At 61.6% G+C, this 27,360-nt stretch overlaps 3 protein-coding genes across 10 annotated transcripts; 2 read left to right on the top strand and 1 right to left on the bottom strand.

The window, feature by feature from the left end:
- Positions 1–2,111: 2,111 nt before the first annotated feature.
- BLOC1S3 (biogenesis of lysosomal organelles complex 1 subunit 3) lies at positions 2,112–11,989 on the bottom strand. Of its 2 annotated transcripts, none has more exons than XM_077848604.1 (3): positions 11,568–11,989; positions 4,661–4,921; positions 2,112–4,201 (listed from the first exon to the last, which is right to left on the bottom strand). In XM_077848604.1, exon 3 carries the CDS (start codon positions 4,190–4,192, stop codon positions 3,593–3,595), a length of 600 nt encoding a protein of 199 aa, XP_077704730.1. In that variant the 5' UTR covers positions 4,193–4,201; positions 4,661–4,921; positions 11,568–11,989; the 3' UTR covers positions 2,112–3,592. The 2 variants fall into 2 exon arrangements, with proteins under 2 accessions (XP_077704730.1, XP_077704720.1); XM_077848594.1 differs by having other exon boundaries at positions 4,652–4,921; positions 11,568–11,978.
- Positions 5,097–16,109, top strand: TRAPPC6A (trafficking protein particle complex subunit 6A). 5 transcript variants are annotated; one of them, XM_077848560.1, is made up of 6 exons: positions 5,097–5,331; positions 13,580–13,710; positions 13,816–13,999; positions 14,644–14,727; positions 14,917–15,010; positions 15,771–16,109. In XM_077848560.1, the coding sequence occupies exons 1-6, from the start codon at positions 5,112–5,114 to the stop codon at positions 15,772–15,774; spliced, it is 717 nt and encodes a 238-aa protein (XP_077704686.1). In that variant the 5' UTR covers positions 5,097–5,111; the 3' UTR covers positions 15,775–16,109. The 5 variants fall into 5 exon arrangements, with proteins under 5 accessions (XP_077704686.1, XP_077704700.1, XP_077704692.1 ...); XM_077848566.1 differs by having other exon boundaries at positions 5,170–5,331; positions 13,580–13,647; XM_077848569.1 differs by having other exon boundaries at positions 5,173–5,331; positions 13,580–13,647; positions 13,882–13,999.
- Positions 15,024–26,153, top strand: NKPD1 (NTPase KAP family P-loop domain containing 1). 3 transcript variants are annotated; one of them, XM_077848550.1, is made up of 5 exons: positions 15,024–15,770; positions 19,157–19,282; positions 20,139–20,582; positions 22,382–22,513; positions 24,032–26,153. In XM_077848550.1, exons 2-5 carry the CDS (start codon positions 19,183–19,185, stop codon positions 25,858–25,860), a joined length of 2,505 nt encoding a protein of 834 aa, XP_077704676.1. In that variant the 5' UTR covers positions 15,024–15,770; positions 19,157–19,182; the 3' UTR covers positions 25,861–26,153. The 3 variants fall into 3 exon arrangements, with proteins under 3 accessions (XP_077704676.1, XP_077704671.1, XP_077704681.1); XM_077848545.1 differs by lacking the exon at positions 15,024–15,770 and adding an exon at positions 16,228–18,427; XM_077848555.1 differs by lacking the exons at positions 15,024–15,770; positions 20,139–20,582 and adding an exon at positions 18,299–18,427.
- The last annotated feature ends 1,207 nt before the right edge of the window (positions 26,154–27,360 follow it).

Genomic DNA, 27,360 nt, shown 5'->3' on the forward strand with positions numbered 1-27,360 from the left:
CCCCCACGGCCCCCCTTCTTTTGACCTTTTGGCTTGTGCTTATCTCCCATCAGATGCAACCTGTGTACAGACGGGGGTGGAGGGGATGGCAAAGGAGCTACAGGATAATTGGTTCTGCTGTAATTTTTTTTTTAAGATTTTATTTATTCATTCATGAGAGACAGAGAGAGAGAGGCAGAGACACAGGCAGAGGGACAAGCAGGCTCCATGCAGAGAGCCTAATGTCGGATTCAATCTCCACGGTCTCCAGATCTCCACGGTCTCCAGGTCTCCAGGATCCAGGTCTCCAGGATCACGCCCTGGGCCGAAGGCGGCGCTAACCCGCTGAGCCACCCGGGCTGCCCTGGTTTTGCTGTAATTTCTGCCCAAGTTCTTTCCCAAAGCATCTTTTGTGAACCTCACTGAACTTCTGGGGGAGAACAGCAGATGTAGGTAACCCTGCAGGGCCCACAGGGATGGAGGATCCACAAATGGGTCTCACAGACTTACCTCTGGCTTTAGGCTTCTCCCCCATTTGCTCGTTGTCTGTGTGCTTAGTGAACGAACTGGATGCTCTCCAACAGGACACCTCAACACTCTGACAGGCTTCTTTGTTTCTTCCAGTTTCTCCAAGGTTAAATTTGGGGAAGGGATCCAGCAGCCCAGACTAGTTCATCACATTATCCTCGGGTTTTGCAGTTTTCGACTGTGTCCTTAAATACGGTTGACCCTAACCTGCTCTGACTCTGCATGAAGCCGCTTATGACTGGGTTCCCTGGCTTCAGCCAGAGCTTGCCTCCAGTTCATTTCTATGCTGGGGGTTTCCTGGACTGTTCCGCAAGGGTAAATCCAAATCCCAGTCGAACTGGTGGTTGTGAAGTCCCCGAGGAAACATTTTCTCCATGCAGAGCCGAAGCTGAGATGGGCAAGTTTCGTAGGTGTGCCTCGAAAATATCAATTTGCCTTTTTTCTACCACATTCTCTCATTGGAGGTGTAGCTCTTTGAGGGACCGAGTTTTATGCAGGGGCCTCTGCTTCCCTCCAAACTGCCTGGCCCAAGGCCTGGCAGCTGTTAATTTCCAAGGCCTTGTGTCTCTGGTATGGGCAAATATTGTCAGGGCCACCAGTTCGAAGCTACCTCTGCAATATGGGCCCGGGAGATTTCCCTTGCTCCCTTCTGAGTTCCTCTGTACATTTAAAGGATGTTTATTTTACTTTTTAAAAGGTTTTATTTATTGGGGTACCTGGTGGTTGAGTGTCTGCCTTTGGCTCGGGTCATGGTCCTGGGGTCCTGGGATCAAGTCCCGCATTGGGCTTCCCCCAGGGAGACTGTTTCTCCCTCTGCCTATGTCTCTGCCGCTGTGTGTCTCTCATGAAAAATAATTTTTTAAATCTAAAAAAAAAGATTTTTATTTATTTATTTATTTGAGAGAGCATGAGTGGGGGGGAGGGGCAGAGAAAAAGGGAAGAGCAGATTCCCCACTGAGCAGTGAGCTGACCAGGGGCTGGATCCCAGGACCCTGAGATCATGACCTAAGCCAAAGGTAGACGCTTAACTGACTGAGCCACCAGGACACCCCAGTTTATTTTTAAACTGGCATTTCTGGGTATTTTTCCAGAGGCATCCACACTGCAGAAACATAAATCCCAGAATCTCCTTCACAAAAGACACATTCATTGGCACCATTGTCTGCTTACTGGTTGTTGGATAGAGGCTGAGTCCTTCCTTACCTGGTTTAAAAGCCCAGCTTTGTCTGGCCTCTGCTGGTGACAACACTCACCCACCTCCGCCCCCTCCCCCCAGTGCTACTGCTGTCTCCAATAGAGGATGTCACCTTTTTCTGCTAAATAGGTTATGCTCCCTTCTGACTCTGGGCCTTTGCAGACACTGTTCCCCCCACCTGTAACTCTTCTCCATTCATTCCAGTTTCACCCATTTACAGCTTCAGGGTTCAGCTCAAACTCACACATCACTTCCGCGGGGTGGCCATGTGACCTCCCCCCATCTGCCCAGACAAGGTCAGAGAGATCTTGGTTACACCTTCACAAAACTCCTGTACTCTTCACGGCCCTAATTACAGTGTCAGAAAAACTACAGCTAATATATAAATTGAAATTATTAAAACTATCCATTTATTTAGGAGAAAATTTTATTAATGTCTGTCTCCCCCAGTGGGCTGGGAGCAACGTGAGGGCCTGGGCTGGATGTTGTAGCCTCAATGTCCAGCACAGGACAGGCGCTGAACAGGTGCTCAGTAACTATGTGAATTAACAATATGTAAGTAAATGCAGAACAAGGGCAAAAAACAAAGGGTCCCAATTGCCCGGCGACAGCTTCACCTTCAATAGGCCGGGCATGAAAGATCTCTTGGGACTCCCATTCTCAGAGAAATAAATCATCAACGAACCTATCTCATAGCAGTAAATGTTCTGAGTCTTAATGAGATGGGTACAGCGCACTCTTCTTCACTTCTCTATCCCAGGGGGCTCGGATCTCAGCTTCAGGTTGGGATTATAAAGTGGGGGAAGTGGATAAATGTGAACGGGACTGAGGGGCCAGGGCTGGGGGCAGGAGAGAGAGCAGAGTCGGCTAAGCCCAGGCCCTGAGCCAAGCCAGAAACCCAGGTCCCTGTAGCCTCCAGGGGCCAACACAGGGAATAAAACACCAAGTGTGTGGTGTTTTATTATCTGCAAATCGGTGTCACAATGCACCTAAAGTACCAGGGCAAGACTGCATTAGGCCCTAAGTGCCCGAAGAGTGCCCGAAGAGTGCCCCTGTCAGCCTGGACAGTCAGGAGAAGACCCATGTTATATCTAGAGCTTGGACACAAAAGCCACCTTGGTTTGGAAGGTGGGGAGGACATGACCACTTGGTCCACAAGTTCTGGAGGAGATGCCATCTTCAGCCTGGCAAATTGGGAAGACCCCCTTGGGCCGGGTGGGTGGGGGAAGGGGGAGATCTTGGGCCTGATGAAGGAAACCATGGGCAGGTGGGGGGAGGGGGTCTGTGAAGCTCAGGATGAGGTAGGTAGTCCAAGCAGAATGGGGAAGGCAAAAGAAGCAAAACTAATCCTAAGGGTATAGCTGGACTCAGGAAATGAGATCAACCCCAGGGGCTGGAGCTAAGCCCCAAGGATTGGAAGCTGGGAGACAGCAGAGCAAGGACCAGGAGATGGAACCAGGGCCCAGCCTATGGGGACGAAGTTCCAGAAGTGGGGCTAGGACCAAAAGCAGAGCCAGGGGAGTGAAGGAAGATGCCATGGAATCTGGGCCAGATTCCGAGGCGCCTATGGGAAGAAGCAAACCAGCCCTTGTGAGCAGAAACCCAACTCAAGAAAGGCAGAGCGCAAGGAAACGTGAAGCAACGCGACAGCCCGGCATGGAGAAAGATGAGGGAGCTACTGGCTACCAGGGCCGGGAGCCAAACCCGGGAGCGGAGGGCAGGGCCAGGGGGAGGAGCCAGATGCTGGAGACAGGGCGGGGCTTGCGACGTCACCACGCCCCCCTACACTGCGTTTCCCTGCAGGTGACGCTCGTCCAGAGGGTGACAGCAAGACGCGCGGGGAGCGGGACAGGGCCGGGTCGCAGAGGCCGGCCGGGGAGGGGGAGCCGGCTAGGCCCGCGGTCCCGGGTCTTGCTCGGGTTCGGTCCCCGGCACGCCGCGGATGTCGGGCAGCAGGCGGCAGCCGGCCACGATGTCCAGGCGCTCCGCCAGCGCGCACAGGTCCCCCCGCGCCAGGCGCACGCTGTGGGCCGCCGCCAACCCCGCCGCCTGAGCGGCCGCAAGCCTCCCGGCCAGGGCGGCCACATCGCGGCCCGCGCGGCGGTACACGCCGCTCACCGCGGCCGCCACGTCGTGGTCCAGCCGCGCCTGGCTCTCGGCCAGCCGGAGCTGCAGCAGCGAGCGCGCGGGGGCCGGCGCCGGGGCCTCCTCCGAGCCCCAGGCCTCCCCGGCCGTTTCCCGCTGCACCACCAGCGGAGGCAGGTCCCCCGGCGCGGCGGTCGCCTCTGGCTCCGAGTCCGAGTCGGTTTCCGCGGCCTCCCCGGCCACCCGCAGCCCCGTGGGGCGGCCGCGCGTCGGGCCCGAGGGGCCCAGGTACAGCTCCTCCTCCGACGAGGACGCAGAGAGCTCCGAGTCCGTCTCGGCCGCCTCCCCCGGCACCACGGTCTCGGGCCTCCGCGGCGGCCTCCGCCGACGACCCTGGGACGCCATGCCGCCGAACTGGGGAGAAGAGAGGCGCCCGGCGGTGGTTAAGAGGCGCGGGTGCTGGATCCCCAAGCCCTGCACTGACTAGCTTAGCGATTTGCGGCCATCTGCTACCCGCGCCTGGGCCTCAGTTTCCTCTTCTGTAAACGGGCTCGTCGGCCCTGCTGCCAGAGATAATGGAAGCCACTGGACCCCACCCTCTTTGGGGAAACTGAGGACCGGGTGGATGAAGGCCCCGTGGCCCGCGCTCCCCGAATCCCAAACCCAGCTCTTCCGATTTTGCCTCCTAGCAGAGGCCACACCCTCCCCTCCGTCCTCCAAGCCTCTGTCAGATCCGGAAGTACACGGGCTCCTGAGCTGCCCAGGGGCCAGTGCCAGGGTCACAGAGAGGGTGACAGCCCAGCTGGACTCCGGGGAGGGTGCAGTAGCGCGGGCGCGGGGGAGCGCTGTCGCCGGAGACCGTACCTGGCTTACCGAAGCCCGGAGCCTGCAGGATCCGCTACGCAGCCGGAGCGCGCCGTCTTTTCCGAGGGAGGAGGGTGACAGCCCCAACCAATCGGGGCGCACGTTGGGCGGGCATGGCGGCCACACACGTGGGCCGCTCGGCTACCTACCGGGAAAGCTAGTCCTCAAAACCAGCTGTGTGTAGGGGCGAGGAGGGCGGGGGCGTGAGCAGTCACGTGAGCGGAGGCCTGGCCAATAGGAAAGCGGCTGGGCTGGCGCTTCCGGATTGCGCTGCGTGGAGAGTGGACGAATAGAAATTTTTAAAAACGGGGTTTGTCTCCCGTGACCAGTGATCCGGCCAATGGGAAGGCTCGACAACCCGGAAACAGCGAGGAGGCGAAGGGGAAGGGCGGAGACGCTGTCACGTGTGGCCAATGAAAACAGGCCCTCCCCCTGGGTCTCCCGGGTTCACGCGCGCACCATGCGAGCCCGGGAGGCGGGGCTTAGTGTGAAACACCAATGGGGGCGGCCCGCGCCAAGTGCGGGAGGCGGGGCCTGCCCAGCCGGGCCAACTGGAGCACGGAGCGCTAGCCGGTCGTTGGGCGCGAGGCCGGCGCATGGCGGACGCGGCGCTGTTCGAGTTTCTGCACACCGAGATGGTGGCGGAGCTGTGGGCGCACCACTCCGACCCTGGGCCTGGGGTGAGCGCCGGGACCCGGGGGGAGGAGGCGCGGGCCGCGGCGGGAACGCCGGGGCGTGGCCCTGGGGAGCGCCGAGGGCGGGTCGACGGCTCGGGTCGAGCCGCGACCCCGCCCCTGCCCTCGCGGGGCGCTGGCTCCGTGCTCTGCAAAGTGGGCATCGCAGCAGGGCCGGTCTCGCGGGTCCCTGCTACAGGTGAGCGAGGCAGCTCCGGCTAAAGCTTAGCTCAAGGCCTAGCACGGAGTCAGCAGGTAGTAATTATGGTAATTACTGTCATTGGATGTGTACCAAGGACTTAACTGCCCGGGTTGGATCCACGCCTGCTCCACTATGTAGGTGTGAGAGCCAGTGACTCAATCCCCTGTGTGCCTCAGTTTCCTCCTTAGTAAAGTGGGTATTATAACAGCGCCTCAGTCTCAGAGAGGGGCATTTACTCATGCAATAGACACTTATTAGGCACCTATTGTAGTCAGGTACTGTTTCCCTGTCCTTGGGAAACTTAGTAGGGGAGTCAAACAAACAAGAATATGCCACTAGCTAGTGAGAAGTCCGATCAAGAAAACTTCCATAGAGGGGTGCCTGGGTAGCTCAATCGGTTAAGCATCTGCCTTTGGCTCAGATCATGATCTCAGGGTCCTGGGATGGAGCCCCAGGTAGGGCTTTATGCTAGTGGGGAGCCTGCTTCTCCCTCTGCCTCTGTGCCCTTTCCCCTGCTCATGCTCTCTCTCTTTCTCTCTCAAATAAGTAAAATCTTAAGAAAATGAAAAGAAAACTTCCATAGAATCATGAAAAGAATAGGGATGGAGTGGTTGACGGTAGAGGAAAGCCCTTCTGAGGAACAGACTGTAGGAATTTAGCCGTGCGGTGAAGGCAAGAGGAGTGAGGGGGGCATCCCAGAAGAAGGCACAGCAGGTGCAAAGCCCTGAGGTAGGAGCATGCTTGGCATTTTGGAAGTTGGTTCTTAGGAAGATTAGGAAGAACAAATGAGCTCGAACTTTAAAGCACTTGGTGTGATGTCAAGCACCTAATCCACCTCCAGAACATGGAAGCTCTTGTAAAATCTGTTACCAAGAAGAAAGGGTAGGTGTTTGATGACTGAGCGCCATGATCAAGTTTTTTTCATTATTATTAATTACTTCAATCATCATCCTCATCAATATGCAAGATTTTTTACTGGCTTAAGTTTTCTGGTTTAGGAGCTGGGGAGGAGGATGTTGCTTCTCATCTCAACATAGTTTCTTTCAAGTTCATTCATTCCACAAACTTCATCTCAAAGCTACCAAGTGTCAGGCTCGGTGGCAGGCTCTGGGAGTTCCTCAGTGAACTGTATAAAACTCCTGGTCCTGGGCAGCCCTGATGGCCCAGCGGTTTAGCGCTGCCTTCAGCCCAGGGTGTGATCCTGGAGACCCAGGATCGAGTCCCACGTCAGGCTCCCTGCATGGAGCCTGCTTCTTCCTCTGCCTGTGTCTCTGCTGCGCTCTCTCTCTCTCTCTCTCTGTGTGTGTGTGTCTCTCATTAATTTAAAAAATAAAAAAACTCCTGGCCCTCCTGGAGCTTAGGTTGTCATCAGGGGACACAAAGAAGCTAAATAAATCAAGTATAGTGTGGTAAGGAAATGCTATGAGAAAGATGAAGCATGGGAAGGGGAGTGTGGGCCTGTGTGTTGGAGAGGGGGTTGCAGTGTCTCCGTACCCCATCCAGCCTGGCTTCAAGCCACAATCCCCGGTGTCCCTGACATCAGCCTTTCCTCCCTCAACACCAGCCCCCAGCCAGGCCCTGCTCATTCTTTCTGATCATGGGTGCCACCTCTCCTCACCCCTGCCCTACAGTCCAGGCCCCTCTCTGCCCCTGTACCAGCCCCTGTACCCTCATCTCTCAGCTCATTTCACCTGTTGTATCTTCAATGCATTCCCATCTATTAATCCTTTGGACCTTGGCTCAAATGCCTCTTCCTTGGGGAAGCCTTCCCCAAGCCCCCAGTTCAAGTCAGGTGTCCTTGTGACATTCTTGCAGCCCCTTCCCATTTGTCCTTGGTAGTCCTATCACACTCAAGTATACATCTGAATTCTAGGCTCCTATGAGCCTTTGATTCATGTCCGCCCTCTGCCACCCCACCCCCGACTGCACTCCATGGCCAGGTCTACACTGATCACCACACAGTAGGTCCTTGGCCTGGGTTTGTTCAAGTGGACTCAGTCCCCCTGCTGTGGAGGGACTGAGATTTGTAATAATAGGAGCGCCCTACCACAAATGAATGTTTCCTGTGCCCGCCCATGGGCTTCACACTCCTGATTTCATTTGATCCTCCTACCGACCCACAGAGGTCAGCACAATCCTCCCCGCTTTGTAGGCTTTGGAACCTGAGAAACAGAGGCTTTGATGCACAGGAGTGCTTGCTCTCAAGTGGCAGAGTCAGGAATATAACTAGGCCTCCCGCCTCCAAAGCCTGCGCTGTAAACGCTGGCCCGCATTTCCCGGTGAGCCTTCCCTGGCGCACTCAGGGAGGATTTTAATGGGTTTCTGTGGTCAAGCAAGTGTGAGAAATGCTGGGTTACTCAGCCGTGCTCACCTCGGGCTTTCAAAACACACGAACGTGCCTGGGACCCCGCTGCCACTGGGATTCCGTGCCGGGGTCCTGAGTGCTTCCCGGGTACAGCCGGGGCTAAGGTCTGCAGCGGTTCCCCCACGGCCCTTCCACCTGGGAGCCCCATTTCAGGGCTGTATCAAGAGAACTGCTGTTTGGGGAGCCTCGGTGGCTTAGTCAGTTAAGTGTCTGCCTTGGGCTCAGGTCATGGTCCCAGGGTCCTGGGATCAAGCCCCATGTTGGGTTCCCTACTCAGTGGGGAGTCTGCTTCTCCATCTCCCTCTGCCCAACCCCGCTTTTGCTTGCTCTCTCAAATAAATAATTTTTTTTTTAAGAAAGAGAGAGAGAACTGCTATTTGCTCAATCCTGTCTCTTCCACTCCCACTCTTCCCTCCTCCTTCTTCCTCTTTCTGTTCCTTCTCTTCGGCCCAACAAGTGTCCCATCTGAACCAGATGCGGGCCTCCTGCTGGGGACTTACCGTGTCCCCAGCACAGTATTCTGTTGGATTTAGTCCTCAGAACAGCCTTGTAAGGTAGACGCTATCACCCCATTTTACAGAGAAGGCGCTGAGGCACCAGAGGTGGGGCTTTCCCTGGGCTGCAGGTGGCAAGAATCCGGGGAAATCAGGACTCAGGCATCGGGCTCCAAGGCTTGTCTGTGGCTTCAGGTCTGCCCCTCCCCCCAGCCACCACCTTCCTTGAGCCCAGGGACAGTGGGTGGCTCGTTCATCTGTCCCCAGAGCACACATGCCCAGAGGCCCAGGAGTTTGGGGGATTTCCGTATCCTGCCTGGCACATTGGTTATCTGTGGCTGTTGAATGGATTCTTCTGGAAGGGTTACAGGTGGAGTGGAAGACTAACCCGAGGAGCCACGAGGTCAAAGGGCCTTTGTTACCAGAGCAGGAAAAACCCAGGGAGGAGGTGCCTGTGGTTTCTCCACCTCAGCAGCTTTGAAGATAAGAAAAGCCTGGGGGCAAGGGAGTTAATTCCTCTGCACACCAGTAAGCGTGGGTCTCACCTACTGTCACCTACTACTGTGAGCCCTGGCAGGGGGCCCAGGAGCAGCCCTGCTGGGCCAGACAGACCTTCCTCCACCCCGGCCCAGCCCAGCGAGCACCTGTGCCAGCCCGGGCACCTGGGGTGGGTGCAGCAGCTGTCAGATGGAGCCCCGGCCCTCAGCCAGAGCCTGGGAAACCCACCGACTGGTCCCTGCCAGAGTGGACCCCCTGGGGACAGAGCCCTGCAGGGGACACAGTGCCCTTGAGGCCAGGGAGCTAGTGGTGGGAGCCATAAAGGTTTACACGAGGTGCACGGGCTTCAGCTCTACTTTTTAGAAAGGTCTCCCAGGCCATGTGAATGAGCCTGAACCAACCTGAGGGAGGTTGGTGGCTATAGGGGCCCAGAGCACAGGCAGGTGCTCAGCCCAGGGGGAATTAGGACTGGGGGGCCTTTGGGAGTATTGGGGGGCGGGGAGAAGGCAGGATCTGGGGGTGTCTAGGACCGCCTGGGTGGATGTGGGCAGTGAGTCCTGGGCCACAGGGTGGGAGGCGTGCTGGCTTTTCCCGCTTGCTCATTCTTACTCATGCGTTCACTCTCCGCACTCTTGGATCTTCTGGGGCCATGCACCTGGGGGAAGCCAGAATGTTCCCTCTCCCCATGCTCCTCTTAAGGGAGGAGCCTGGGCAGCTGGCCCCTGGGCCCCCCTCCAGAACCTGCACAGATCACGGAGGGGCAGGGCTGCAGAAGAGACGAGAAGGAGCCTGGCACAGGCCCCCCTCCCACCAGCTCCCCTGCTTTAGTCCAGGATATTCTCTGGGAGTCCAGGGCTCAGGACATGCGGGCTTGTGGGGTGGCTCGGTTTGCTTATTTTCCTGTCATCTTCCTTGGGGCTCGGTGGCCCTTCTCTTTTCAAACACTTGAACCTTCCTGTTGCTGAGCACCCTCCTCTCTTTTCGTCTCTTCGATTCTTCTTCCACATTGTTCCAGCGCGTCCTTGGCCCTAGAACGCTGGACTTTCTGGGTCCCTTCCGTGTGTCTTACAGCTTTCCTGCCATTTGTTCCTACCTCGTGGCTTTTCCTTGACAGGAAATGTCTGTCCTTGACAGCTATGTCTGTCTGTCGGCTCCCTTGTTAACAGAGGTTTATTGGTGCTACCGTACTTTCCATTTCCCAGGGCTCCCCTCCAGTTGCCCCTTCCTCCTGGCTCCCATGCTGTTGGGGGGACACCAGGAGAGCCTTCTCGACAGGGTTCTCCTCTGTTTCTGCACGATCTTGTTTCTTCTCCGTGGGCTGTTGTGCAAACTCATTTGAGGTTGAGGGTGAGGGTGGCCAAGAACCCAGAAGCGCCCTGGCCCTGGGATGGGCCCAGAGGATGAGCGGCCCGCCCTGCCTTTTGTAGGAATGATAAATCTCTAATCCCTGAAGAGCTTCTGCAGGGACTGGGGGAGGCAGGTGGTGATGGAACAGGGGAAGCTTCTGGTCCCTTCCTCCTCCACCCTCTCTTCACTTGCTCATCCTTGACCCCTCCCTTGCACTGCCTCTCTCCCTGCCCTTTCCTGTTGGTCCTACACCCCATATCCCCACCCCCCCAATCTTTCCAGTTCAGCACCATGTCACTGGCCCCTAGTTGAGTACAGTGGGGTGGGTGGTGACAGCAGCTGGGCAGGACCCATTGCCCAGTGTCCATCATGCCACCGCTATGAGGTGGGGCCTGCTGTCAGCCCCCTTTCACACATGAAACAGGCCCGGATAGCTTGCCCAAGGTCAGTAAGCAGCGGAGCCAGGCCTTGAACGCCGGCAGTCTGAAGCTCACTGAAGGGACACCTTTCCAGACGCCCCTCCATCCCCATCTTGGAGCTCCCGGCTTGGCTGAGGACCCTGCAGACTCCTGGGCTGTCCCCTCTCAGGGCCACTATCCGGCTGTGACCAGGCCTTGGGGTGCCACCCCACTCCCTTCCCGGCTTCACTCTGCTTCCTTCAGACTTGGCCCCAGAGGAGCTCTCACAGTCCTGCTTTCCCCCTGTGGGGCCCCCACCTGGGCTGGAGCCCGCATCAGTTCCTGTGGGCTCCCCGCTCCCTCGGGGCAGGGACTGTCATGCCCTCTCCCACTGTGTCCCCCTCAGTCTGGTCTACAGGAGTCCCCTCCCCCACCTCTCACCACCCTCCCCCACCCTTGTGGCCTGAGCTGCACCCCCCAGAGCTCTTCCTGCTTCCCCGCCCTCCTCTGAGAAGCACCCCGGGACCCCTCCTGGGGGAACTGGCTCTGCCCTGCTCTGTGCTGCCTGGGTCCCCTGGCATAGGGGTTGCCCATCACCTGGGCACCTGTCACCCCACCAGGCACAACGGCCGGCTTGTCGAGGCCACCAGGACATGTCTGTGGAATGAATGAGAGAGCCCCCCTTGTGCCTCGGGAAGTCCCCAGGGACACAGATGTGCTTGGTCACAGCAGAGCCCAGCCCTGCCTCTTTGAGGTGCTGCCCTCTGGGAGGATGGCCACCCGGCCACCACCCGGCAGAGAGGGCTAGCTGAGGCCATTCTCGGTGCTGGGATAAGTCAGCCCATGGAACAGAGCTGCTCTTCCCTGGGGCTTTCCCTCCACCAGGGGCTGGTCACCCAGGTTGACAGGCGGTGCGTGACAGGGACAGGAATACTTACTGAGCTCAGCGGGGAGTGCTTGGCCTGCATTTCATCCTTATAAGGACCCTGGTGAGGGAGGCAGCGCTGCGAACATGGTCCTCTCTGTCTGTACCCGAGAGTAGCTGGGGGCACAGGGCAGTCAGCTCCTGCCTGGTCCCCCAGTGGGGTTGCTCAGCCTCTGGGCTGTGTCCCCTGCACTGGTGTCACACCGGAGCCCATCTGTACACACCTTGGTCACCAGAGGTCGGGCCTGAGGAAAGCAGAGACGTGCTGATGGGGGTCCAAAGAGCTGGCCAGTGTTGGCCCGCAGGAAGTTGTGTTGTCACCGGGTCCGGGTCCTGCAGGAGGAGCACGGGAATGCGGGCAAGGGCCTAGGAGCCCGGCGGCCTGGCAGAGAAGAGGGCCAACTTGCTCAGGGGCCTGGGTGACCTCTACTCGGGCCTCCCTACTCCCAGGCACATCCCCCTCCCTGTCCCCCGAGGTGGGCCACAGCCCTGGCCACCCCACTGAGGCCCGGACAGCCATAGGTGTCGGTCTGGCCTCCCACCCACCCACCCTGGCCGCTTAGGCTTGGGAACTAGATCCACCCAGGTCAGAAAGACGCCCTGTGGCTGCGGGTGCCTGTTACCTCGCTCTTCCAAGTGCCAGCTTCCAGAACCTACCTTACAGGGTTGTTAAAATTAAACAAGAGGTTTGTACAAAGCACCTGGCACACCGTGCAAGCTCGAATCCTGACTGCCCGCTTTATTCAGTTAAGGGCCTCCCGTGTGCCAAGGCCAGTGTTGGCTGTGAGGGTCAGCCTGGGTCCCCACTCCACAGACTGGCCTGGGATCTCGGACCTAACCTGGGGGGCGGGGCAGGGAACAGTGAGTGAGCCCAGAGGCCCCTCTTCTGGACGATGGAAGCTGTCCCAGGGGTGGGGCAGAGGGTGGGGGGTGGACAGCTGGGTCCCTAACGTCTGTTGAAGCCTGCTGAGGAGGCCAGGACATCCTCCTGGAGGGGGTCTAGGCAGAGAAATCCTCCCCAGCATTGGGGAGGCCGTGGTGATGGCCTGTCTGACCCAGAGAGAAGACGGGAAGTTACTCCCAAGGGAGTGTGGTGGCCGGAGGAAGGGTGGGAAGGGCTCCGGCCGGTGACTCCTGCCCCTTCCCAGGGCGCTGCACCTGCCTCCCACCTCGGCCCTGCCACATTTTCTCTGAGGAGAGCGGCACCTCCCTGCATACACTGTCCTGGTATTTCCGATGTCCCCAGCCTGGGCCTCCACCACTCAGGGTCCTCAGGCCACCCCAAGGAAATCCGTGCAAGCCGACTCCCCTCGGGGCATGCCATCAGCACGTGCAGACACGTGGACAGACGCCAAGTACAGCCCACCTGCTGCCCCCTCCTACTGCGGGACCTTGCCCCTGCTCTCGGGAATGCCACACTTGGCTGCTACTGCCTTCCCCGAGCACCCGAGGGAGCATCTCCCACCCTGAGCCCCCGTGTGTCCCTCCCAGGGGTCTTGGCTGATGTTTCAAGGCATAATGATTACAGTTGATTTTTATAGCTTCCTGTTGGCCAGGCCAGGAGGGTGGGCCCCACGCCCTGCGGCTCCCTTGCTGCTGCCACACGAGCCCTGTGGCAAGTCACCAGGAGTCCCTGGGGTGATCAGAGTGCTACCTACCCACAGAGTGTTGTAAGGACGCACATTGGAAATGCCCGAGCTGAGTGATAGGTGTTCTCAGGAAAGAGCCGACAAGCAGGTCTAAAGCTGAGCCTGGGGCATACCCCCACCTCTCGTGAAGCAAGGGGGGCTGGTCTCAAGAGCCTGTGGCATCCGCAGAGGCATGTTGAGGCATGTTGAAGGCATTGTATGGCGGGGGACAAAGCCAGCCTGCCAGTCAGAAGGCCTGGACCTGTCCCCGAAGGCCGTCCCTCCTGGCTCCCCTCACCCCTGAGCTGGCAGGGATGGGCACACTGGTCTTATTAACCCAGGCGGTTCAGGTGGAGGTGGCCGAGGGCCCCTGAGCCTCTCTTCCCTGACCTTTTAGGGACAGAAGATGAGCCTGTCTGTGCTGGAGGGCATGGGCTTCCGTGTGGGCCAGGCCCTGGGCGAGAGGTGAGAGCTGGCGCTTCCTGCCTTTCCCCTGCCCCTGCTGGCTGCAGGCAGGCAGGACCTGAGGTCGGTCCCTTCCTGGGCGTGCCTGGACGGGGAGGGTTGTGTTGCTCCGTAGAGGAACCCAGCCTGGCTTCCTCCCTCTTCCTCACCCTCGGCTCCCCATCCCAGCCCTCCTGGCCCCACAGCATCAGCCTGGCCCAAGCGCCTGTCACTGCCACCACCCCCGCCCCCCAGGCTGCCCCAGGAGACGCTGGCCTTCAGAGAGGAGCTGGACGTCCTCAAGTTCCTCTGCAAAGACTTGTGGGTTGCCGTGTTCCAGAAGCAGATGGACAGCCTCCGCACCAATCACCAGGTGTGTAGCGCCGCCCAGGGCCCGAATCCCGAATCCCGACTCCAGGCAGAGGCGGAAACCAAGAGGAAAGGGAGGCCGGAGGGGAGCCCTTCCAGAGGGAGGTTGCCCAAGCTGATAGGCGGGAGGCAGGTTTCACCACTGGCAACAGGCCCCTCTCCGGCCTCTGCCCAATTCTCCAAGGGAGGCCAGGAGGCTGCAACTGGGGCGGAGGGGTGGGGGGTGGGCAGGGTGTCACAGCTATTTCTAGAATTTCCACAAGCCTCCTGAGATGGGGCCTCAGGGTAGGCAGTAGGCTCTCCCATGGTTAGCAGCATCTCTCCTGGGCCTGACAGCTGGCCGGAGCTCCGGTTCGGTGCCCACTCTGCGCCAGGCCCTGGTGGGCTGCTCCACTGTTTATTCCAGAAGCCACGCAGCTAGGGGGGCAGGGCCAACATGCCCCGTGGGGGACCCCTGGCCTGGGCTGGGAAGCCCCTGAGCCCTTCTGTAGCCCTGAAGGATGGGGCCATGATGACAGGGGTTTTAAGGTCTTTCCAGGCCTCAGCCCAGCGGGAAGGGGGCAACGGCTCCCAGCCTTCCCTCCCCCACCACAAGTGCACAGATGCCACCCCAGCACCCCCCTACCCCAGGCTCTTCTCTGTTCCCAGGGGACCTACGTCCTGCAGGACAACAGCTTCCCCCTCCTCATCCGGATGGCTGCGGGTCTGCAGTATCTAGAGGAAGCCCCCAAGGTATGGAGGGGCTTGGACTGGACCTCCCCCTGTGTCCTCAGCCCCCGCCCCGAGCTGGGGGGCTAGCCCAGGACCCGGGGGGGGGGGGACTCGCCCCCACTGTGGAGCCCAAAGCCCAGCATGGCCCCTGTTCTGGGTGCTGGCCTCCCCACTTCCCTGGGTGACGTGTGCCCCCCCACCCATCCCTAGTTCCTGGCCTTCACCTGCGGCCTCCTGCGAGGTGCCCTCAGCACCCTGGGCATCAAGAGCCTGGTCACCGCCTCCGTGGCATCCTTGCCCACCTGTGAGTCATGGGGGAGGGGGCCCTTCCCGTCCCTTGTGTGGTGGGTCTCTGGAGCTCTCCTGTCCCTGCTGCCGAGGCTTTGGGACCTGCGGGACCCCACTGGCAGATGGGGAGTTTGAGGCCCAGAGAGCTTAAGTCCCGTGCCCAGGCTACGTGGCTGGGGCAACCTGGCTATGCCCCTGGACCTGTGCTGTCCCCCAAGCCTGCTTCCCCAAGTTGTGCCAGCTGGGAGCAGAGAACCATGGATGGGACGAGGAGCTGGTCTAGTGGTGGCGAACATGATTCCGGGTGGACATAATAGTAGTCAACCTGCTTGATGCACTAATGGGGGGCCCTAAAGGGCAGCCAGGGCCTATGGATTGCAGCCTGCATGCCCCCCTGGGGCTAGCCTTCCCTCTGCTGCCCCCCACCCCAGTGCTCTTCCCTCTGCTGGTGCCCCAGGCCTCCTCATGGTGGGGACCTGAGGCCAGGTGGGCAGGACCCGAGAAACACATGCCACAGAAGCCCGGGCTAGGCCTCTCCTCAGCAGCCTGCATGCTTGACCTTCATGCTCCTAGTCACCCACATACCTCTAGGATGCAGGCCAGGTGGGCGGGGAGCAGCACCCCCTTGGACCACCCCTTGTCCCGCCCCAGGCCAGCCAGGCCACTGGTACAGGGCAGGGATGAGTGTCTCTGAGCATCTCTGAGCTGTTCAGGTGCTTTCTGCCTCGGCCCTCAGATCCCCCAGCCTCAAGCTAAAGCCAGCCCTTCTCTTCCAGGTAAGTTCCAGGTGGTGATTCAGAAAACCTGAGGAGCCCCAGGCCCCCACCCCCAGCTGAGCCTCACAGCCACCGCTGGCCCAGGAACCTTGGAGCGCTGCCAGAGGGCTGGTAGTGGGTGGCCAGAGGGCTGGTAGTGGGTGATAAACAAGCAGGGGAGGGGGGCGAGGGTCCAACCACTCCAGGGCATCACGTGTTCAACAAGTGGGTGTCACAGGGAGGTGGGGGTGTCCTGGGAATGAGGTGGCCCAAGTTGGGGCCAGTGTGAAGGGATCCCCGCATCAGACTCCTCACCTTGCGTGGCAGATGCCCAATAAAGGTTCTGTATGTGGAGCCAGATTTAAAGTGGAAGGAGGAGGGGGTCACTCTGCGCGCTGAGGGGGAGGGAGCATCTGTGAAGCAATGCCTGTCACAGGTCCTGGGTGGGGAGCAGAGCCCCCTGTGTAGCTCCCCATCCCTCACTCCCTGCCCTTACAGGCCCCTTCCATCACGGCCCAGCCCGGAGCCCCAGGGCCTGCCGCCTCCTGCCCTGCACACCTGGTCTGGGGTGTGGGGGGGAGCAGAGGGGCCAGCACTGGCAACCCTGCCAGCGTCAACAAGTCTGGGGCTGTCTTCCACCCAGTGGGGCATGCACAATGGACCTCTCCCTGGGGAGCAGAGTGGGGGCCACCTAGAGTGGGCAGGGGCAGGCCTGGAGCTGCCAGGACCTTGGATGGGCAGAGAGGGGGAAACGGACCAGACACCCTCATTCGGCCCCCAACACACACACTCGAGGTAGCCGGCAGATGGAGGTCATACCCAGAACAACAGGCCAGCGGACCTGGCCCTGGGCGCTGCGGCCTCCCTGCCCCCCTTACATTCATGGCACCTGAGGGTCCCACACACCTGGACTCTGCCCAGGCCCTGCTGCCTGCTGTGGGTAAGTACCCCTGCTTCAGAACTGTGAACTGAGGCTGGGGTGAGACCCAAACAAGAGCAGAAAGATCAGTGGGTGGAGGCCCCTCTGGCTCTAGAGTCCTGTGAAGACACCCCATGTGGCCCTTGCATCGGCTTGCCCATCCCCAGCCCAGAAAGCTGCGCTCCGCATTTGCTGGCCTTTGCACATACCGTTCCCTGCCCAGGCTGCCCCGCCCTGTGCCCCACTCCCAGGCTGCCGCCCCCTCTTCGGCCTCCTGCAGCCACCTGGCCACCACCCCCTCAGAGCAGTTATGCACTGTCTGCGCCCGCAGCCCGGGAGCACCCCTAGACAGCTGCTTCCTGCCTTGTGGTGGTCACTTATGTTCCGACACACATCTTGGGTCCTTCTGGATCCTTCTGGATCCTTCTGCTGGGAGCTGGCTCTGCCCCGCACAGAGCCTGGCAGATGTTTCCCAGAAAGAATTGGTTATTCAACCAATCTGTGTGTGCAGGTGGGCAGGGATGGCAGAGGATTGGCCCCACCTGCCCTCAAGAAGCTCCTGGGCACATCCTGGAGGTTCCCCCGCACCCTTGCCCCCCTCTCAGACATACTAGCCCTGCCCCCCTGTTGGCTGGACGGCTGTGGGGTGGGGGTGGTGGGTAGAGTCCCCAGCTAGTAGAGGACAGGGAGGAAGCCTTCCCAGGAAAAGCAGCTTGAAGGCCTGGGGGGGAGAGACACGACTGGCCCCCACGGATGGAAGGAGGCCTGGCTCTGGCTACAGGGGGCAGTGTCTGGTCACCCAGGTGGGACCCCTGGAGGGGTGTCGCCCAGGACCAGATGGGTTCCTTCTCTCTTGCCCCGGGCGCTGTTCGTGGTCGCCTCCCCCAGCCCCACCAGATCACCCATCTCCCCGGGCAGTGCCTGTCAGCCCTGTGGCGCCCGCAGCTGAAGGGACACGGGCCTGGACAGCAGAGACCCCCCCCCCGTGCTCCCCACTCTTCCTGAGCCCTGGCCCTGCTCTCACCTCTCAGAATGTCCACAAGGAGCCTCGCACCCACCAGCGAGCCTGCGGCACAGCCCGCTGCTTTCAGGGGCCCCACTCTGCTTCCGTGAGACCCGGGGCAAGGAACCTCATGTCTCTGGGCCTCGGTTTCCTCGGCTGACGCGGGCGTCACGGCAGCCCCGCTAGGGTGTGGTGAGGAAGGGGGTTAACGGCGGGAAGAGCGCGCGCTGTGGGGCCGGCTGCTGTCGTCAGAGTGTCCCGCTCTGCCCGGTGGCCTCCTGCAACCACGCGACGTTGGTCGTCCGGGGCCTCCTCAGCAATGAGGAAGCCGAGGCTCAGAGAGGTGAAGTCACCTGTCCAAGGTCACACAGCTGGGCCCTGGGGGAACTGGCATCTGAGCCCAGGATTGCGTCTCCTCCCGGCCCTGGACTCAATCCCTGCGCCGGCCTCCTCGCCGGGTCCCACGGACGGGCCAGGCAGGGTCTGCAGAGCCCGCGGCAGGTGGAGCCCCCGGCGGGCACCGTGGCCTGCCCCCTCCGCCCTTATGTGGGGTACCACACCCCGGGCGCGGGTGGGGGGAGCCCCCAGTCCTCGAGAGCAGAGAGCAGCCCCGGGCAGGGCGGGCGGCGCTCTGGGGAAGGGGCGGGGACAGGGCGGGCAAACCGGTCGGGCGGCTGGCACCCAGCTGGGGCCTGTCTCCGTGGGCCCGAGCGCAGCAGCTCGGCAGGGCAGGGAGCCGGCCCGAGGCCGCCACAGGTAGGTCCGGGGGCCCCCACCCCACTGAGCCGCGACAACCCCCTTCCCTCTGCCCCTGGGCCCCACCTGCCTCCCCACACACGCATCCTTCCTTCCCTTCTGGCTTTTGGCTCCCCACATTTTAGACTGTGCACCCCGTCTCGCCCCGAGTTGCTGAGCCTCTTCCCAAATTGGACCAGCCTGACTGAATGTGCTCCCCCAGAATTCCCCTCCCCACCCTCGCCCTCCTTCAGGCTCTAGATGTCTCAGTTGTCCCTCGGGTGGCGGTGGCCCGGGGCTCCCAGCTCTCTCCGCGCTGGTGACCTGTCCCTTCACACAGCGCCAGCCGCGCCTCCCAACATGCCGTGGTCCCCTACAGTTTCTCAGCACCCCCTGGGGCTACCATGTCTCCCCAGCCCACGTCTGCCCGGCACCCCCATTGTCCTGGCTTCTTGGGAATTCCCAGGGGCTCCCAAACACCCAATCACCAACTTTGGAAATCTCACGCACCCCAAATTAGCCCCTAGCGTTCCCCGCCCAACCCCTCTCCGTCCTCCCCCATCTAGCTGTCCTTCCCCCCACCTGACCACTCCTCCTCTGAAGAGCACCTCCACCCCACCTGGTGACCCAGAACCCCAACATCAGGGATGGGGGTCTCTCGCCTGCCCCAAGTCGCATCCCGGGGGGGCCTCTTCCCACTGGCACCCAAGGGAGCCGGCACTGAGCCCCCCTCCGCCTCCCCTGGAGCAGGCCCCCCGCCTCCCGCCGCCGCCACCATGCACAAACACTACACCGTCCGCTTCGCCAGGGGCGCCCTGCCCCTTCAGACCCCCGCTGAGCGCTACTTCTTGGATCCGGAGTTGGGGCACCAAAAAGGTAGGGGTTCGGTTTGGGGGGTCCTAGCAGGGAGCGTGATCTGGGAGTGGGGGGCTGCTGAGTGTCGGACGGTTGAGCAGGAGAACCTCAGGCCCCAGGGGGGAGGAGTTACTGGGCATCCCCACAGAGGCTTCTACATAAAGGGGTCGTGGGGGGGGCGGGCACAGGTCCTGGGGAGCCCAAGATGGGGATGTCAGCAGGGGAGGGGACCACCCGGCCTATCCCTCCCCCCAGCATGGGTAGAACTCCCCCCACCCCAAATCGCCAGGCCTGTGAAGACAACACCCCTGACCTACGCCCAGCCCAGGGGCGGGGAGGGATCAGTGTGGTGGGAGAGCACGCTCCCCCCACCCCCCCGCCACTGAGTGTGCATGAAGGGGGGACAGCTTCCAGGGGGTTGGTGGCCACAGGTGCTCCTGCTGTGGGGCCAGGGATGGGAACAGTTACTTCCCACGGGGCCCAGCCTTCCCCTTGCCCACCCCCTTCTTAGTCCTCGCCCCGTCCCCTCTCCGTGGTCACCTCTCATCACTCCAGGTTCCTCTGGACCAACCAGGCGGGTTCCTCTCTGCCCCCCACCAGCCCCAGGGACTCCAAAAGGCACTGTCCCCACTCTAGCCCCTCCGCCAACTCAAGCCGGGGCCTCTGTACCTCTTCTCCTTCCCCCGGATGGAAGAGCACAGAGACTGCCCCCCACCCGCTCTGCCCACACCCCCTCTTCACTTTCTCTGACCTCTCCCGGGCCTCCGCGGAGGGACCAGCCCCAGCCTCCACTTGAAGACTCGACCTGGTGGTTCCTGCCAATGCCCCCCAGGGGTCAGGGACCCAGGCCCAGTCGCCCCCACTTCCTTCCTTCCAGGGTGCTGTTACCAGTGGTGCCATGACCCAGCGGCCCTTCAAGCCCACGGGCCCTGTCGGCTGCCCCCACAGGTGTGCTGGCAGCGGGCCTACCACAGCCACCGGGGGGGTGTCAGCGGCTGCCGCCGGGGCCCCCAGCCCCCCATCTTGCAGCAGCAGCAGCAGCAGCCCCAGCCCCCACCTCCCAACCCCCTGCGGCAGCGACTCTGCTCCGTCCCAGGGGCCCAGAAGGGGCCACCTGCAACGGCTGCTGTCCCCATGCAACCGGCCGCCGCCCCCGAGCCGCCCCCCGAGCCCACCATCTCACCCACCGCGGCTCCCGCCATGGCCAGCAGCGGCCCAGGCCTGGCCTCCGCAGCCCGCGCCCTCCTGGAGCCCGGCAGGCCCAGTGCCGCCCGCCCCCTGCCTGTCCCCGCAGCCTGCGGCTCCTTCACCTACAGCTCCGGTGCTCACCCAGCCTTCCTGCGGGCTCTGTCCCTGCTGCGTCCTCCCTCGGGGGCCCCTGGCCCCTCGGCCTGCCCTCCTCCCCGCTCCCCTGGTCCCTGCCTGGGAGGGGGCTGTCCCTGACCCTGGGCCCCCAGGCAGCTGCTTCTGCTTCACCTGGCGGGATCCAAGCTTCCAGGCCAGGCCTGGCCCTGGTGCCTCATCCTGGGCTAGCCGGGGGTCTGGGCCCTGGCTGTCTCCCTCTGCTGACAGCCTTGCTCTGCTTTTTCTCTCCCTGGCCCTCCCCACCACCCCTGCGCCCAGCCCACGGGGCCAGAGAGAACGTGGGGCAGGGGGTGACAGGTACCAGCTTGCTGGGCAGCTCTGGTGCCGGGTGGGGGGGGTGGGGGGACAGGTCAGCTGTGCTGCTGCAGCAAAAGGTAGGGAGTGGCCTGGGGGCTGGAGAGAACAGGCGGCAAGGGGAGGGATCCCTTCACCCATCCATCCACCCACCCTCCGACTAGGTATGGGATGCCTGCGGTGGGTGCCCAGCAGAGGAGCGGAGGGTGGGGGCTGCAGGGGAGGAGGGCAGAGACTGTTGTCCTCACAAAGCTCACGGTCTACAGGCGGTGGGAGGAAGGTGGGTACAGGAACCAGATAAGTAAGGCAAGTTGAAGTGTGTCACCCCGTGATAATCACATTGGGCAAAAACAAGGCAGAGGAGGCGAAGGAGCATCGATGAAGGTCATCAGGTGAGGTGCCACTAGGGCAACATCTGAGTGAAGATGGGTGTGGGGGGGGCAGGTCTCTTGCGTAAGTGGCAGCAGGATCAGCAAAAGCAAACTGTGAAGTGGCCTGTTCCAGGGACAGTGAGGAGGAGGTTAGCGTGCGGGGAGGGCCAGATGGGGGGTGGCTTGTGGCTGGGCAGCTGACCCCCACCCTTCTGGTGCCCCAGCTCCAGTCCAAGAAGTAGCACTCAGTGGGGGTCCGGGGGGCGGGACGCCCTCAGCCGAGTGACACTGTGATTCTTGTGCATGGTGCCAGCAATTGAACTTGAATCTGCTCCCTAAAGGGCTGTTCCAGACCATGGCATCGACCCAGGGCCCACCCCTGCCTCACCCCCTTGGCATTCATGCTACCCTGGTGTCTCTGCACCCCCTCTTCAGAGGGGGATACTGAGCCTCTCAATGGTCATGCAGAAAAGGTGGCGGGGCTGGGACCAATACCTGGGTCTGCCTGGGCTTGGGGCAGGGTGAGAGGCTGTGGGCATGGGGTCCTGGAGGGGGACAGAGGTCAGGGTATGGGATGGACAGGAAGCCAGGAGGAGCCTCTGATCGTCAGGGCCCTTCCATGCTGCAGCCAGGCTAGCAGAGCTGGCAGGAACTGACACGAGAAACTTCAGGAACATGTAAAGAGGTGTCTTAGGCATCTGAGGGCGAGTCCCTAGAAAGGTTCATAGGATTTTTCTGGGGACACTATGAGCTGGTGGCTGAGCCTAGTGACCTAGGGCCTGTCAATCCCTTGGGCCTCTGTGCTGGGGTTCGGTGGGGAGTCTAGCCTCTGCGCCTTTCCCTGGTGGATCTGGGGTCAACTCTTTCTGTGGTGCTCAGAGGGGCACATCGGGGAAGGGGGTTGCCTACTGCTCCAGAAATCTCCATCTGCGGGTCTGACCTGAGTCATCTTGGAGAGTTGGGGAGTAGGATGCTGAGCTGAGGGAGGAGCTGAGGGTGGGCTCTCTGGAGGGCAGATGGGGAGGAGGGTGGTGCTTGGCCAGCCTCACTGACTCAGTTTCCCCTCCCCTTCCCTAACCCCGGCCTCCAGATATCCTGACAGAAGATGATGTCTACTGCAGCTGCCTGGCCAAGACCCTCTGCCATGTGCCCGTCCCGGTGACCGTGGGTTTCTATGCCCCCTTTGGCTGCCGCCTGCACATGATGCTGGACAAGATCACTGGTGAGGCTCTGTGTTCTGGGGTGGGGAGCAGGGAAAACGAGCCTCTGGTCCAGCCTCAGGCTCCCCCAAGACCCCCTTGCTCCTGAGGCCAGATGCCTATAAGTCAGCATTAACCAGGTCCCCCCTGATGCCCACAGCCTCTGCCCCTGGGTCCTTGCCCATTTCCTCTCTGGCCTCCTGGCCAACAGTCTCATCCCCTCCCCTTCCAGATCCACTCCAAGGAATCTTTTTAAGATGCAACTCTAGTGGGGTGCCTGGGTGGTTCAGCCAGTTAAGTGTCCAACTCTTGATTTCAGCTCAGGTCATGATCTTGGGGTCATGGGATGCAGCCCTGCACTGGGCTCTGAGCTCAGCAGAGAGTGTGCTTGGGATTCTCTCTCCTTCTCCCTCTGCTCCTCCACTCGCCCCCTGCCCTGCTCTCTCTCTCTCAAATAAATAAATAAATAAATAAATAAATAAATAAATAAATAAATTTTAAAAATAAAAAAGGTACAGGTCTAGCCCTGTTGTTCCCGTTGAAAAGCCTTCCATGGCTTCCCAGCACTCTAGGGAGAAAGCCCAGGTTCCTCACTGGCTCCTGCAAAGTCCCTCCTGTGCCCCCCAGACCCATCGCTTCTCAGCACTGACCCAGGGCCTGGCACCCACAAGACCCCTGAACAGGTAGAGGTTACCCGATCCCATGGGCTGAAACGTGGCCAGGATCCACAGCAGCTTGAACTGGGTTTAGACCCTGCTCAGACCCCAGCCCTAACTGTGGCCAGAGGGGCTGGAGGTGACTCACCTGGGTGAGCCCAGCCCTGGCGAGCACCTGCTAAACAGGCCTGCATCTGCCCCTGTGTTGCCATAAAGCAATAAACAGGGTCCTGGGAGGAGAAAACATCCGGTTATAAGGAAAAAGGAAACAGCATTCTGGAGCTCCTAGTCTGTGCTATGCTGGCACATTCCCATTCATTCATTCACTGACCTCAATAGCAGAGGGACCCTGCCCCCACCCCTCGTGATCCATCCTTCAGACATTCCCCCAGCCCTCCCTTGGTGCCCAGGAGACACAGGATGACCAAGACGACTGGTGCCCTGCCCTTCCTGGCCTCACAGGCCAGAGCAGGAGATGGACTTGTCCCCAAAGAGTGACGACTCAACAGTGGATAGTGGTGGGGTGAGGTGAGCCCAGGAGGCACAGGACCCAGCCTGGGGATCAGGGAGGGCTTCCTGGAGGAGGAGGAGGAGCATTAAACCAGGAGAATCAGACGAAGGCTGTACTCTGCTGCCCTGCGTTTCGCTTCCTCCGGCCCTCGCATGCAATCTTCCGTTCCTTGGCGCCTTCCCTCGGGAGCTCTGCTTCTGCCCCCGCCCCACCTCCGGCCTCGCACTCAGGCCTCTTCCAGTCCAAGGCGGGCTCCAGGCCTGCGCTTCCGCACCTGCTTCATTCAGCCCCTCGGTCCGGCTCTGGGCCCCGCCCCCGCCCTGAGGCCCCGCCCCCGCCGCTCACGCCCCCCCCCCCCCCCCCCCCCCCCGCAGCGCTGATGCAGCAGGAGGCGGCGCAGCGCGAGGCCGAGGAGCTGCGGCGCGTGCAGTGGCAGCCGCGGCCGGTGAGCGGCTGGGGCTTCCCGCGGCTGCTGTGGTACCTGGTGTTCCTGCAGCCGGTCATCACCGAGGTGCACCTGCGGCGCAAGAACGTCAAGTTCCTCTTCATCCGCTTCAGCGCCTGGCAGTACGCGGGCACGGACAAGCTGTGGGCCGGCCTGGTGACCACGCTGTGCGAGGGCATCCGCCACCAGTACGGCGCGCTGCCCTTCAGCGTGTACTCGGTGCTGGGCAACAAGCCGGCCACGACGCCGGGCTTCTGCCAGCGCGAGTGGCACTGCCGGCGCCGCGTGTGCCTGGCGCTGCTGGCGCTGCTGGCGGCGCTCGGCCTGGGCGTGGGGCTGCTGTACCTGTCGGTGGGCGCCCGCGCGCCGGGCCACGGCGCGGCCAGCGGCAGCCTGCTGCGGGTGTTCGGCGGCGCGGCCACCACGCTGTCGGGCTCGGGGCTGCTCATGGCCGTGTACTCGGTGGGCAAGCACCTGTTCGTGAGCCAGCGCAAGAAGATCGAGCGGCTGGTGTCGCGCGAGAAGTTCGGCAGCCAGCTGGGCTTCATGTGCGAGGTGAAGAAGGAGGTGGAGCTGCTCACCGACTTCCTGTGCTTCCTGGAGATCTACCAGCGGCGCCGGCTGCGCGTCGTGCTCGAGGTCACCGGGCTGGACACGTGCTACCCGGAGCGCGTGGTGGGCGTGCTCAACGCCATCAACACGCTGCTGTCCGACAGCCACGCGCCCTTCATCTTCATCCTGGTGGTGGACCCCAGCATCCTGGCCGCGTGCCTCGAGAGCGCCGGCTCCATGAAGGGCACGGCCGACAACGGCTACCTCTTCCTCAACCGCACCGTCACGCTGCCCTTCTCCGTGCCCATCATGGGCCGCCGCACCAAGCTGCAGTTCCTGCAGGACGCCGTGCTGAGCCGCGACGACCTGCTCTACCGCGAGATGACGCGCAAGCTGCGGCCGGGCAGTGGCAGTGGCAGTAGCGGCGGCGGCGGCGGCGGCGGCGGCGAGGACGCGCAGCTCCTGGCGGTGGAGACGCGGGTGGGCACCGAGCGCGCGCAGAGCCGCATAGACGCCGAAGCGGCGCGCCGCATCCAGGAGGCGCTCCTCTGCCTGCACGACGAGCGTGACTGCCTCTATGAGTACGTGCCCGACAACGTGGTGTCCATGCGGCGCATCGTCAACACCGTGCCCATCACCGTGCGCCTGCTGCAGCAGCAGGACGGGGACTGCGCGGGCCCCACGCCGCGCCAGGCCGTGGCCTGGGTCGTGCTCGCCAACCAGTGGCCGTGCCGCCTCAGCTGGGTGCTGCAGTGCCTGGAGGACCGACAGCAGGCGGGGGGCGCGCCCGAGGCCCGCGCGCGCCTCTGGGACGTGTTTTGCGACAACAGCCGCGAGCTGCACTCCATGACCAAGGCGTTGCAGAACGTGCTGGACTTGGACGGCGACCCGGAGCTTTTCGAGCGCTTCCTGGGCTCCGACTTCCCCTTCACGGTGGCCGAGGCGCAGAGCCTGCTGCGCTGCACCGTCAACCTGGACCACTCCATCCGCCGCCGCATGGGCCTCATCCGCGCAGTCAGCGCGCTCAAGCCGCCCAGCCCGCCCAAGTCCCCGGCCCACGACCCCCCCCACGCCACAAACGGAGCCGGCCATGCCCCCGGGACGGTCCGGTCAGGTCAGGGTGCCGAGCATGTCCGTGGGCACGCCAGCGAAGCCCACCAGCCCCGGGACTGGGCGCAGGGGGGCAAGCCGAGACCCCTGGCCTGAGAGAACCCTTACCGCCCAGGTGGGCCTTGAATGAGTACCCGGAGCAGCAGGAGGCAAGGCTCCTCCCTCCGCCCAGACAAGGTGTAAGGGGTTGGACTGAGCCCAAGGCCCAGGGTCCACGTCCACAATGAGGCCTGTGGTGGCCACACACTGCAGGTGAATCCGTGAGCCAGAGAGGGCCGTTGGCAGTAGCAGCGTACAGTGCCAATGTCAGAGCTGGCACCAGAGGACCAGTGAAGAGCCCCAGGTTCAAGTGCAATAAACGGAGATGTGAAAGCCCCCGTCGGTCTTCATGTCCTGGTCTCCCTGGCTCAGCAAGCCCTGGGAACTAGGCCTACCCTATCCTGCCAAGCCTCGCCACCCCCAGGGAGCCTTGGGCAGCTTCAGCTGACAGCCTCCTTGCTGGCATCCGTGGTGGCAGGAGGGGGTTGCGGGGGTGGTGGGTGAGGCCACTGAAGTAGGAGAGGACGGATGTGCCAGGCTGACTCAGGCCGCAGAGAGCACCTAGGCCTCAGGGGATCCAGGTCCATGTCCCCACCCCCCAATGCAGGCAGGGCAGGAGCTGGCATTTCCAAGGGCGGTGTCCCCAGTGACCTCAGCAGGTTGCTCCACTCGAGGGGTGGCTCTGCCCCGGTGTAATTAATTCATTATGGCTGGCTGGCTGGTACCTTTGCCAGCTGGGGCGGGCAGTGCTGCCTCTCTGGAACCGTAACTGTCTAGGGCGTACCTACAGGTCACTCCAGGGGAAACTGGTGAGCCCTTGATGAGACCTGGGAGGTTGGGGAGCAGAGATGCGGCACCCGCAGGACATACAGAATTGGAGTCAGTCAGGCCACCGTGTGTGTGTGTGTGTGTGTGTGTGTGTGTGCGCTTCTTAAACACATTGCTCTCCAGTTTCCCCTTCCACCAGTATGACACAGACCTAGGTGGGCACGTGTCACAACTCTGGGCACCTTCTGAGTTCTCATTGGTCAAGTAGCCACCACTGCGGCCTGTGTTGTGCCTGGTCCAGTCCAGATGGGGAGATGTCAACACTTAACCTATCCTGTGTGACAAGAGCTCAAGGGTGTAACTTCTAAGCCAAGGCCCTAGGGCTGATGGGACACCCAGAGGGAGCCAAGAGCTCTGGGAAGGCCCTGTGGCCTGGTAGGGGTACTGACCTCACACTCCTTAGCCCCAAGGTTGGGGCACAGCACCCCAACTCCACTGGCCAATGATTGCTTCAAAGTGGACATGGGGCAGAGCGCCGGCCTGTGACGTGCTGGAGATGCTAGCTCAGCCACATGGCTAAGCTGGTGGGATACACCCGCACCTGCTGGGAGACGTTCTCCAACAGTAGCGGGGAGCCTGCCCAAGAGTAAAGCTCCCCCCACCCAGAGACGCATGGGTCCTCAGGACACCATTAGGTCAGTGTTCGTACGTGCGGTATTGGAGCCAGTAGGTCCCTTCCCTTTTGCCTCCCTTCAGCCAGTTGGGCTTGGGCTTCTATTTCTCACCCCC

This window comes from Canis aureus, chromosome 1, assembly GCF_053574225.1.
Source record: "Canis aureus isolate CA01 chromosome 1, VMU_Caureus_v.1.0, whole genome shotgun sequence".
NCBI lineage: Eukaryota > Metazoa > Chordata > Mammalia > Carnivora > Canidae > Canis > Canis aureus.